Source organism: Trypanosoma conorhini, assembly GCF_003719485.1.
Source record: "Trypanosoma conorhini strain 025E chromosome Unknown Tco_14.4_contig_00515, whole genome shotgun sequence".
Classification (NCBI taxonomy): Eukaryota; Euglenozoa; class Kinetoplastea; order Trypanosomatida; family Trypanosomatidae; genus Trypanosoma; species Trypanosoma conorhini.
Window position 1 is genome coordinate 2,856 of NW_021704600.1, and position 10,923 is coordinate 13,778.

The 10,923-nt window shown below is 56.5% G+C and overlaps 8 protein-coding genes across 8 annotated transcripts, besides 12 other annotated features; all 8 read right to left on the reverse strand.

Annotated features, from left to right (window-relative positions):
- The first annotated feature begins 16 nt into the window (after positions 1-16).
- Positions 17-54: a microsatellite.
- Positions 55-211: 157 nt separating this feature from the next.
- Tco025E_07040 (putative proteasome alpha 7 subunit) lies at positions 212-955 on the reverse strand (the record flags this gene model as incomplete). Its single annotated transcript, XM_029373907.1, has 1 exon — positions 212-955. The coding sequence occupies one exon, from the start codon at positions 953-955 to the stop codon at positions 212-214; it is 744 nt and encodes a 247-aa protein (XP_029225999.1).
- A 265-nt stretch (positions 956-1,220) lies between these two features.
- Positions 1,221-2,423, reverse strand: Tco025E_07041 (DNA repair protein; the record flags this gene model as incomplete). The annotated part of the gene is made up of 1 exon (XM_029373908.1): positions 1,221-2,423. One exon carries the CDS (start codon positions 2,421-2,423, stop codon positions 1,221-1,223), a length of 1,203 nt encoding a protein of 400 aa, XP_029226000.1.
- Positions 2,424-2,625: 202 nt separating this feature from the next.
- Positions 2,626-2,668: a microsatellite.
- A 110-nt stretch (positions 2,669-2,778) lies between these two features.
- On the reverse strand, positions 2,779-3,126 carry Tco025E_07042 (pterin-4-alpha-carbinolamine dehydratase; the record flags this gene model as incomplete). Its single annotated transcript, XM_029373909.1, has 1 exon — positions 2,779-3,126. One exon carries the CDS (start codon positions 3,124-3,126, stop codon positions 2,779-2,781), a length of 348 nt encoding a protein of 115 aa, XP_029226001.1.
- Positions 3,127-3,704: 578 nt separating this feature from the next.
- Positions 3,705-3,731: a microsatellite.
- A 93-nt stretch (positions 3,732-3,824) lies between these two features.
- Positions 3,825-3,843: a microsatellite.
- A 103-nt stretch (positions 3,844-3,946) lies between these two features.
- Positions 3,947-4,441, reverse strand: Tco025E_07043 (uncharacterized protein; the record flags this gene model as incomplete). Its single annotated transcript, XM_029373910.1, has 1 exon — positions 3,947-4,441. One exon carries the CDS (start codon positions 4,439-4,441, stop codon positions 3,947-3,949), a length of 495 nt encoding a protein of 164 aa, XP_029226002.1.
- A 16-nt stretch (positions 4,442-4,457) lies between these two features.
- Positions 4,458-4,490: a microsatellite.
- A 160-nt stretch (positions 4,491-4,650) lies between these two features.
- Positions 4,651-4,681: a microsatellite.
- A 209-nt stretch (positions 4,682-4,890) lies between these two features.
- Positions 4,891-4,928: a microsatellite.
- Positions 4,929-5,241: 313 nt separating this feature from the next.
- On the reverse strand, positions 5,242-6,486 carry Tco025E_07044 (putative acidocalcisomal pyrophosphatase; the record flags this gene model as incomplete). Its single annotated transcript, XM_029373911.1, has 1 exon — positions 5,242-6,486. One exon carries the CDS (start codon positions 6,484-6,486, stop codon positions 5,242-5,244), a length of 1,245 nt encoding a protein of 414 aa, XP_029226003.1.
- Positions 6,487-6,580: 94 nt separating this feature from the next.
- Positions 6,581-6,600: a microsatellite.
- A 20-nt stretch (positions 6,601-6,620) lies between these two features.
- Tco025E_07045 (uncharacterized protein) lies at positions 6,621-7,058 on the reverse strand (the record flags this gene model as incomplete). Its single annotated transcript, XM_029373912.1, has 1 exon — positions 6,621-7,058. The coding sequence occupies one exon, from the start codon at positions 7,056-7,058 to the stop codon at positions 6,621-6,623; it is 438 nt and encodes a 145-aa protein (XP_029226004.1).
- A 79-nt stretch (positions 7,059-7,137) lies between these two features.
- Positions 7,138-7,165: a microsatellite.
- Positions 7,166-7,425: 260 nt separating this feature from the next.
- Tco025E_07046 (uncharacterized protein) lies at positions 7,426-8,466 on the reverse strand (the record flags this gene model as incomplete). Its single annotated transcript, XM_029373913.1, has 1 exon — positions 7,426-8,466. The coding sequence occupies one exon, from the start codon at positions 8,464-8,466 to the stop codon at positions 7,426-7,428; it is 1,041 nt and encodes a 346-aa protein (XP_029226005.1).
- Positions 8,467-8,816: 350 nt separating this feature from the next.
- Tco025E_07047 (putative DEAD-boc ATP-dependent (RNA) helicase) lies at positions 8,817-10,520 on the reverse strand (the record flags this gene model as incomplete). Its single annotated transcript, XM_029373914.1, has 1 exon — positions 8,817-10,520. One exon carries the CDS (start codon positions 10,518-10,520, stop codon positions 8,817-8,819), a length of 1,704 nt encoding a protein of 567 aa, XP_029226006.1.
- A 100-nt stretch (positions 10,521-10,620) lies between these two features.
- Positions 10,621-10,643: a microsatellite.
- Positions 10,644-10,746: 103 nt separating this feature from the next.
- Positions 10,747-10,779: a microsatellite.
- Positions 10,780-10,880: 101 nt separating this feature from the next.
- Positions 10,881-10,919: a microsatellite.
- The last annotated feature ends 4 nt before the right edge of the window (positions 10,920-10,923 follow it).

The following is a 10,923-nucleotide window of genomic DNA, read 5'->3' on the forward strand; positions in this document are numbered from 1 at the left end:
GCGCATGCCCACTCGCTTTTTTCTTATTTCTTTTTCTTTTTTCTTTTCTTTTTCATGTTGGGGATGGGTTTTCTCTGCGTGTTTGCTCGTTTGCCTCGGCTCTGCGCTATCCCCAGCAACTCCCATCGGCTGCTTTTTTGCTTGTTTCTTTGCTTCCGCGCTCTCCGACGCCTTCTGTCGGTCATTGGCATTTCCCCAACTTCTCCCTCCTTCATTCCTCTTCAGCGAGACGCCTCTTCCTGGCCGCCTCCTCCTCCCGCTCCTTCTCTACCTCGCTCACGAACGCGCGCAGCTCCTGGTCGCTCATGTGCACTGCCCGCTTGTTCTCAAGCACCACCAACTCAATGTTCTTCGACCCACTCTCCACCGCCTCCAGGAGGGCCTTAATGGTGAAGTGCACGCACTGGTCGCGGGTCATGCCGTCCTGGTAGCTCTTCTCCATGAACTCCTGCACCGTCTTGTCGTTGCGTCCAATGGCCACCGCCCGCCAGGCGGAGCTCATTCCGGAGGGATCCGTCTTCCACAGCTGCGGCTGCCCGTTCTCGTTGAAGCCGCCGATGATCGTCGAGACGCCGTACGGACGGCTTCCACTGGACTGCGTCGACTTCTGCTGCACCTTGGCCACGTAGCGGACGAGTAGGTCAACGTCCACGGCATCCTCGTAGTTCAAGCGAAAGCGTTGACACTCCAGCTGCGCGTGGTTCACGAGCACGCGGGCGTCGGCGGAGAGTCCGGCAAAGGCAAGGTAGATGTGCTCGTCCAGCTTGTAGATTTTGCGAATCGTCCGACTGTCCTGCAATTTTTGCACCGATTTCTTCTCCACGGCGAAGATGATACTATCCTTTCCACGCACCCCCACCGCGCAGAGGCCCTTGCGCACCGCCTCCTGCGCATACTCGACCTGAAAGAGGTGCCCATCGGGGCTAAACACCGTAATGGCACGGTCGTAGCTCATACTCCTTGTTCTCTTCTCTCTCTCTGTGTGTGTTATCGCTTGGCTGTTCCTTCCTTTTTCGTTCTCCCGCTTTGCTTTCCCCCTTTGGGGCGGGCAAGGCAAGAAGCAGAAGGGAGGGGGTCGCGATGCCCCGTATGCAGCGGAGCAGGTAGTGATACAGGCACACCACCCCCCGCAGAAGGGGAGTGGACAGCACGCCCTCGGCAGCATGTTCACTCTCTTTTTCTTTCTCTCTTTCATTTCTTTCCCCTCTGTGATCACCACGTCAGCAATAGACAAATGTTGGGATAGTCACATGGCCAATGGGGTCCACGCCGAACAGTGCGGCATCTTCAAACAGCAGCACCGCAGTGGCGTCAAGCGGTCGTGCTCGCATCAAACACATTCCGTCAAATTCGCACTCAAAGCGCCAACCCGCAGCTGCAGAGCTTTTCACAAGCTCAAGTACACGCGTCACCCGTGGTTGACCCTCGGCTTGTTCCCCCAATGCGCCTCGGGGCTCCAATAGGCACTGCGCCAAGCGAAGACGCGTGTTCACGGCGTGAAGGAACGCGTGGCCGAGTTCCTCCCCCGAGACCGTTGTGACCACAACGGCCACGCGAAACTCCTCTGCGATGCTCTTTAGGACGCTCATTAGTCCTGCCACGGCCTCGTGGCGCTCCTTCACCTCGTCTTCCACGCCCGGAAAGCTGCGTCGCACCAGAAGGGAGAAGTTGTCAATCACCAGAAGCCGCAGCCCCGTCTGACGTGCCAAGTGGCTTCGTAAGGCTGGGAAATACTCCCGCAGCCGCGCAAGGGTGGGATAAACCGCCACCGCCACATTGCGAAGGGCATCCTCCGCGTTTTCGCCGCTCCCGTCACTACTGCAGCTGCGGGCTTCGAGGTGCCACTGCAGCACCTCCGCCGCCACCGCCGCTGGGAACGCAGAAGCGTCCGTGGTGATCCACAGCGTGCGGGCCCTTCTGCTGTCCGTTTTGGGGTGGCTTGCGGCGCGCATCGCAAGGCTAAGCGCAAGCGCTGTCTTTCCGGCACCGGAGGCTCCCGTGATCTCCGTGATCAAGCCGCACCCCACACCACCCCTCAAGGCGGCATCCAAAGGCCCCTGCCCGGTAGAAATGAAGTGGCGGTGGCGGCGAGAAAGGGCACTGGCCACCGACGTGGGAGAAGGCAGGGAGTTGCCTTGGCGCAAAAGAGCAGCACTAACATGACCGTAGAGGGCACAGACATCATCCAGTGATGCGTTCATCTGTTGGGCGATCAAACCCTCTGGCTGCAGCAGCACCCGCTTGAGGAACGAGTGCGTGTCAAAGGCGCTCGGCGTCGTCCCATGCTGCCGCAGCATGAGGCGAAGACGCTCTGCGTGCCCAACAGGAATTTCCTCCAACGCCTGACACGAAGCCGAACCCTCGGGCATTGAAGCAACATCGGTATCACTCTTCCCCCTTGCATCCGCATCGTCGGAGTGCATCGCTCCAGGAATCAAACCGCGCCGCCACCGACGCCAAAACGGTGTGTGCGTGTATGTGTGTGAGAATATATATATATGTATCCTCGCGGCCCTCGGGACCAAAAAAGGAGGAACCAAACACGGCGGAAAAAGGGGGGGGGAGAGAGAAGAAAAAAAAGGCGGAGCAAAATACAGAAGCGATTCAAACCACCACTTCATCTGAATATACATATACACACACATATATATATATATATATGTATATAGTAATGAAGCCTTTCGCTTGGGTCCGTTTTTCCCCCTTACACCGATGAAGGCGCATGTAAAGCCACGAGGGCCAAAGCGTGGCTCCCCGCAGCTTCCGCGCTGCCAGACCTCACTGCGGGGGAGATGACATTTTCACAAACACTTCATTCATCCGCCGAGCCAGGTCAATATCTTTCTGCGTGACACGGTCCCCGGCGTCGTGCGTCGTGAGCCGCACATGGAGCTTGTTGTACGTGTTCGTCCAGCTTGGGTGGTGCCCCGCCGCCTCGCAATCGGCGGCAACCGCATTCATGAAGGTCATCGCCTGCCTAAAGTTCTGGAACTCAAAATCATGGCAGATCGCGCCCTTGTTGAAGTTGCCCTCCATGCGCCATCCCGCGGTGGACTGCAGCGCTTGCGTGATGGCGGGCTGCGAGAGTGGCGTCACCCGCCCGCACAGCAGCCACGTCCGGCGCATTTTTTCTTCTTCTTGCAGCAACACTCTCCCAACCCCCTGCTGGGAAAGATCCCAAACAGGAAGAAGCAAAAAGGAGAAGGAGAGTCGCGCCGCGAAAACTGCGAGCTGAAGGGGAGAAAAGAGAAAACCACAACCGTCAACAATGTGGTGGCGGCGCACCTCCGCCACTACGGCTTCAATAACCTGCCGGCAGACACAGACGCGCAAAAAAAAAAAAACAAAGAGGGCAAATGTCAACTTCTTCTACCTCACTTGCTCAACCCGGCGTTAGTGAGCCTCTTCGCTCTGTGCGAGCCTCTGCCTCAGCTCCAGCAGACGCTTTTCATCCCCCTGCATTTGACGCAGGACCGCCTCCAGCTGCCGCCTCTGCGCCTCCAGCTCCAGCATGCGCTGCTCCAGTTGACTCACAACTGTATGCAGCGAGTCGTTCGCCTCCACAACCATCGGAGCCGAGAGAAAAGAGACACCCACACCGCCTCCCTCTCGCTTCGCTGCCGGTGAGAAGCCGTCACCTCCCTTGCTCCTTCCCGCCTATATATGCGAATTTACAGTCGTGTAAGCTGCCTATCCCCTTCAGAAAAACAAAACAAAACAAAACAAAACAAGCGTACAGGATCCAGGAAGGAAAGAGGGGAAGGGAACGGTGCTGCAGAGGGAGTGTGTAAAAAAAGTGAGCATCCACAAATTGACGCGGATCGTTTTTTTTTTTTTTTTTTTAGCAAAGAGCAATGCAAGCATCGCCGTTGTGCCAGCGTCCACAAGAGGGGCTCAAGGTGCAATACGGACGGCAGGAGAGGTGGAGTACGTCGCAACGCCCTCTTCACACAGCGAAACGCAGGACATTTAGTGAGCGCCCAATGGAGACGTGTACTGGTATTCCTTCATTCACCGTTGCGACAATGGCGTTATACTCCTTACTTGGCAACACCTCCACCGGAATACGTACATCTCCGCCTGCGCGTAGGGAAGAATTCGAGCTCGCAAGCAGCAGGCCCAAGGCGCCTTTGCCCTGGGCCACAACGGCTTGGTCAACAGTGTCGCATTTGTTGTCCAGGGCCAAGACGATGGCCCCGTTCCAGTTGCCGCTGCTGGTGGTGTTGGGGCACAGTTCAGCCCCACGCACCAGAAGAATCTCCCCACTGTACTCCCTGCCGCTCCAGCGCGGCGGACCGACTGACAGCTTCCTCCCGACGTGTTCCAAATGCGTAAGAAAAGCGGGGCGGTTCACCCGCACCCCCGCCGCGCTCCCCGCAACAGCGAGCAAAAGGGTCAACGCCAGAAGACGCAACCATCGAGAACGCGTTGAGCAGGCCATTTGCACAACTTCGCTCTTTTTTTATTTCCCCTTCTTTTTTTTTTTTTTTGCGCGAGCGTCGCTGCGGTTTTCAACTCCCCCTGACGCCACACGGCCCCAGCCCGCCCAGACAGACAGAACGCAAGCAAAGAAGAAGGTGGTGGCAGCCGTCGACGCGCCAGTGGCGGAGGGAACAGCACACGCAGAAGTCGAACAACGCCCACCACGAAATATATGTGTTTATATATATATATGTGTATAAGTGAGACGCCCTACTACGCCCACCACACCTCGCTCCCTTCTTCTCTCTCCCCCTCTAAGGGGCCTGGGGCCTTACCGGCGCCTTCAACACTAGGCCCATCTCTCTTCGTTTTTTTTCTTTCCTTTTTGCACTTTCGCTGTTATTGCCGTGGGTTTAGGGCAGAGGGCGCGCAGCAGGGCAAAGGCGGTTGCGGGCAGACCCGTCAGTCAAAAAAAAGAAGAAAATAATAATAACAGTAATAATAATGGTGCGGAGCACAAACACTACGACAACAACGAACACACCACTTGACGCAAGCCAAAAAAAAAAGCATCGCTTCACTGCACTAACACCAATTTTTACTCGTTGTTCTTTTTTTTTGTTATTTTTGCCATGTATTACGACAACGCACCAACCCACACGCGCCGAGCGGTGAAACGCGGGGTTGGAAGGTGGTCAAAATAATAATGAACATCCCTTCCAAATCAAAAAAAAAAAACAAACAGCAGGCGGTTACTCTTTCCCTCATCTTATCACTTCTTCAACTTTTTCGCAAAAGTCCGTCCGGATTCTCTGCTCATCAGACTTCTTCCTTTTTGTTGATCTTGCGAAGGTTGCCCCACATGTAATGCGACTCGTCAATTACCTTCATCGCAAACGTCTTGTCCTTGAACTCCCCGTTGAAGACAAACTTGTTCTCAACGCCTCCCTGACAAATTTTGTAGACGCGAAACCACTCGTGGATGGCGTCCAGGCACCCTGGGAGGAACTTTGGCACGTCGTGGATGTCCTTCAAAAAGCGGCAGATGGGGTCGTTGTGCGAGATGCAGATGACCTTCCAGTCCATCTGCTCGTCATCAATCATGCCGAGGATCCCAAGCACCTTCACGGCCCCCACCTGCCCCGCCTTGAACTGCGTCATGCCGATCTCAATGGCATCGATCGGGTCGTTGTCGCCTTTGTAGCCCCCCTCAAAGACGACCTCGGTACTCTCCCACGTCTGCGGCAGCGCTCCGTAGTTCCACATCATATCACCATGCTTGTAGAACCGCGGAACACCGTTCTTGATGTCCTGCTTGATGGGGTTAAACGGCTCCCCTGTGGCAATTTCAAACTTCGCACGCGTCCACTTGGGGATTTCACAGACAAAATTGTAGCGGTTCATCGGCAGCGACGCAGGCTTTGTGCGCACCAGGTCGCGCACATAGAGTGGAATGTCGTGCCAAGGCGACACCTGCCGCTCCTTCCCCGTCTCCACGTCTCTGAAGTAGTACAAGACCCGGTAACTCGGCGTATACATCTCGCCCTCCTCCTTCGTCAAGAGCTGCTGCTGGTGATACGGCACGGCAAAATCAAGCGACACCATCGAAAAGCAGTCCTTTTTTGCGGAGACCTCGGGATGTAAGCACCACCAATTCCAGAACTTTTCAAACGTGATGTGGCCATCGATGGCGTTGATCTCACTCTTCATCTGTTTCATGTCGCTCTCGCTCATGTCACGGCCCAGGTAGCGGCACATGTGTTCAATTTTGTTTTCCTCCAGGTACCCCAACTGCGTCACATCAAAGGCAGAAAACATGCGAGCCATGACCTTCTTTTCCATTGACAAAGTGAACTCGTCCTTGCCGTAGGCAGCAAGGTCAAATTCGGTTACATGCCGATTGCACGCCTCTGGCAGTTCCTTCAGAAACTCCGGAGAATTACTGAGACCTGTACCAAGGTAGGTGTTGACCGTGTGTAACGCACCCACCTCTGCCATGGTTGTCGGAGAGTACAGGGCCGACGTCGTCGTCGGCTTCGTCTCTGTCGCTCGATCCCCAGACATTATAGGCTTCCTTAGCAACCTTACACGGAGTGAAAGCAAAGTTGATTAGGGCGTTACCACCGTAGACGACGGCAAAGATAGTTAACACTCACTTTTATTATTATTAATATTATTTCTTCGTTTACGAGAAGCCATCATCCACACTGCCTCGCTATGCTGAGTGCTGCCCCCATGCGTGAGAGTGCCCGCCGCCGCGCCTCCACCTCATTCGCAAGGTGGTCACGCAGTGCCAGACGTACACACTGCGAGTTTTTGCTTCGAATGCCTCTCTGCAGCTCGGCAATGGGGTGCGCCAGGGCCTCAATTTGCTTGGAAGCCGTAGCAAGAGCATCCACTGAGGTTGTGGTTCCAGATGCCTCGGCGATCTCCACCACTAACCGCATGTACTGCAGTCGTACGGCACGCACAAGGTCAAGGAGCTCTGGGACCGACGGTGATGCACACAACTGCGGCGACTCCGCAGCTCTGGGCAGTTCAGCCTTCATCAGGTGAAGAGGGCAGGCACGGCGGCTCTCCAGAGCAGCACGCCGGAGCGTCTCTGGCGGCGTCACTTCCTCCCCTGTCTCTGGCATCCTCCTGCTACCGGGGAGGCGCAGGAGCCTCACTTCGCAGTGGAGCAGAAGCAAGCAGGAAGAACAAAGAGACAGAAACATATATATATATATATATATGTATATATTTCATGAGGGGAATAAGCAACAAAACACAATAAGAGTTTGGTAAAAAATATTACGTGCCCTCCCAGAGGAGAAATAGCAGACGATGAGACGATTGGTGTTTTAAAGCTCAGACGGACGCTGTGCAGAATAAAGCCACACATGTCCGCGGCATACTTGCCTCCGTACAGGCTCAGAAGAGGAAGAAAAATGCATGGCGTTTGCAATTTTTACGATTCATTGCTTTCATTCCTTCCTTCTTTGTCGCCTCGTGGAGGACTCGCTAATAGCCTTTGATCACCCACTTCAGGTGCTGCAGCAGAGTCCAATTGGCTCGCCCCTCCTGATTCCGTTTGAGCCGCCTCTGTATCGACTCAAGGATCTCCATCTTCTGCAGGCCCTCGTTACCCAGCAGGAAGAGCTTTTGAATGCGCTTGTTGTACTTGATCGCCTTCTTAAGTGCCGCAGCGCCGTCGTCTGTGATATTGTTGAATGAAAGGTCGACATATTCTAGAAAGCAGACATAACCAGCAGCGCGGCGCTTACGCAAAATAAATGCGAGGGCCTCTGCGTCCGGGTCCCCCAGACAACAATGATGGCATACGAGCCGTGTGACCTGGAAGCGCCCACACCCCGGCACCCAGAGCAGCGGTGCCGCGTAGGCGAGGGCGCGACTGCGCAGGGCCGCCTCTCGTAGCTTCGCCAGCCTCGTCTTGCGTCTGCCACGCCGCTCATCGGGAAACTGGCAGATGTCGTCGCCGTGAGCGTCACGGCTGGGCAGGGGTCCGTCGCGGCCGACGGACCCCAACACAGTGTGGTTTAGGTCTACGGTGGCAATGCACCCCGCCTCCACCCGCGTGGGGCTCGTGCGGCTCAAGAGAACGTGCGAGACTAACTGTCCCATGAGCTGAGACGACGTCACGTGGGAGGCGTCGCAGAGCGAGCCAAGGACCCGAGAGGCGACGGCGTCCTCAGCATTCGGCGCCGCCGCCGCCGCCGCCGCCGACGGAGACGAAGACGAAAATGATGACGGCCCGGTGGAGTGCGCCGGTTGGCCAGCCAACCCACTCAGTAGCGCCCGTTTTGTGTCCACTTCCTCCCTCTCTAAAAGAAACTCCAGCCGTTCTTTGGGGCGCATGACAACGCCGTCGAACTCGGCGGCGGCAGGGGCTGCGTGGTAGGCGTGTGTTTCCTGCAGCGGCAGCGGCAGCCGGACGTACGCGGGCGGCACAAGAGCGTCGACACGGTCGTCGACCCCCACCGCCGCCTGCGGGCTGTAGGCCGTCAGCTCGTGCCCCGCGTCGTGCATCCGCGCCGCTGGCATGTCACCCGTCAGCACGCCGGTGCGCCGCCGCGTTCCCGTGGCGAGGCTGCAGGCGGCAGCGATGAAGAGGCGGCAGCGCCACGACGGCGTCCCCCCCTCCCCTCGCCTCCTACCGCCGACACCAAACCCAACCGCAGAAATAAAGAAGAATAAACAATAAAAAAAAAAGAGGCGTACGGCGACCGCGAGGCCTCGTTAGATTATCGCTGCTGCGGTTTAATCTTCGGCCGGGGACGGCAACGAAAGAAACGGACCGGGGAAGCGCAAAAATCAAGGGCGCAGCAACAATAACAGCAAACTCGGAAAAGAAAAAAAACGCCACAAGGAAGGAGAAAGAGAGACACACCTTGTCACGCATTTGAAAGGCCCATGGCGACAAAGTATTCCTCGGCTTCATCTGCCTGCTTCTGCGAATTCGCTTTCTGTAACTCCTCCAGGGCCTCCGCGGAGGCGAAATCCGCGGTGCCCAGCAGATCCTCCACCTGCTCAATCCGCCCGGGCACAAACGGCAGTTCCGCCGCGTGGCACACCTGCTGCACAGTACGGCCCGAGGACGGCGGATACAGCACTACAACGTGACCTTCTGCCCCCATTCGACCAGTCCGCCCCGCACAGTGCACGAAAGCCGCTGCAGCTGGGCACTCACCGTACAAGATGACGTGCGTGATGCCACTGACATGAATTCCGCGGCTCAGTTCGTGGCTCCCTACACCCACCAACAACTTACCGGTGTTCAGCTTCTCCAGCGAGCTATCATCCTTCACATACACGTCGCGCAACCCAGTCACAATAGGCCCGCATTGGCCCCCTGTTGTGTTCCCCAGCGACTGCAAAGGTGCCGCAAGGATTCTGTTAGAGTCCTTTTGCAACCATTCACGCAATTCGCGGCAGTGCTGCTGGAGTGTGCTCAAGAAATTAACCACCTTCTCCACTGCTTCAAGTGATGTAAAGACAAGAACACGCGGATGTTTTTCTTGCTTGCATATAAGCCGGAGGATTAGCTCCAAACAGCTGGGGAGTGGGTGTCGCGGCGAGGCAGCAAAGAAGTAGAAGCTAATTGTCTGCGGGATTGTGTGCTCCACAAAACTCGTCGTCAGACGTATCGCCTTGTCGTTGCGCATCCAAGTGTTGAGGGCCTGCGCCGTGCGGCCGTCAACGGTAGCGCTTGCCGCAATCAACTGCGCCGGCACCTCCTCTGGGCGACTGCGGAACAGACGATCCACCAAGCTGATCCCACTTATTGTCTGACGCCCAAAGCGCACCTCGGCGGCCAAGATGATATCGGCCTCGTCAAGAATGACGCAGTCCACCTTGCGGCGCAGCTTCTCGCCCAGGATCGTGGGACTGAGTCGCAGGATGTCGGCAATACGCTGCGGCGTTCCCACCAGCACGTGTGGCTGGATGTTGTGCAGCCTCGCCAGCTGCGTTTCCATCGGAACCCGCTCGATTGCCACCTGCACCACCTGCGACGTGGCACCGCCAAAGTGACGCAGCCACTTTTCGTACTGCAACGCCAGCTCCTCCGTCGGAACAATGATGACCGTGTGGAGACGGTAGTTAATCTTCTGCCGTATGATTCGATTGGCGCAGGCGAGCGCCATGCCAAAGCTCTTGCCGGTTCCCGTTTCGGCGTGCGCAATGACGTGCTTGCCCCGCAGCAGCGTCGGAATCAACGCGCCCTGAAGCTCCGTAAGGCGACGAATTCGCAGTTTATTCAGCGCGACGACGAGAGACACGCAGAGCCCAGCCGCCCGCGGGGAGGTCTGGGAGTAGTAAAGCGGGTGCGCCTCGTTGTGATTGGCGATGTTCCCCGCCGTCGAGGTCAACACCTGCGCGGAGCCGAGCCGCAGCTGAGCCATCTGGTGCCTCTGCGAGATCGGCGCGTCACGCTGCCCCCGCTGCGTGTAGAAGTACTTCTGCGACGCCGGCAGATTGGCGGCGTGCGTCTCCGCCCCCTGCTGCAGATAGTCGCGCAACAGCGCGGCCACCGAGCCGCCGTAGGCCACCCGCGACGCACGCAAATACTTGAGCCGCCACACCCCGCAAGACTTCATGCGCGACGGCTTCCGCACCCGAAGGCGACAGCAGGCAGTGGCGATACAACACGTGGGACGCAGAAAAAAAAAAGAGAGAGAGAGGGAGAAAGAAAAGGTCATATATACATATATATATATATACTTGGAACTCGACACACGAAGACTCGTGCAACGACACAACCCCAGCCAGCATACTCACGCCCAATAAAAAAAAAGCAGAAAGGAACATAAACAAACAAAAACAACACGCACACGCATACGCACAGAAACCCACACGACGCAAAAGAAAAAGAAGGAAAAGGGGGAAAACACAATCGACGTCTTCAGCACAGGCAACTTCGATGTCCCCCAGGGGCTGAAACTGACCCCACAGCAATGAAGAAAAAGAAACGCAANAAAGAAAAAGAAAAAAGAAAACAAC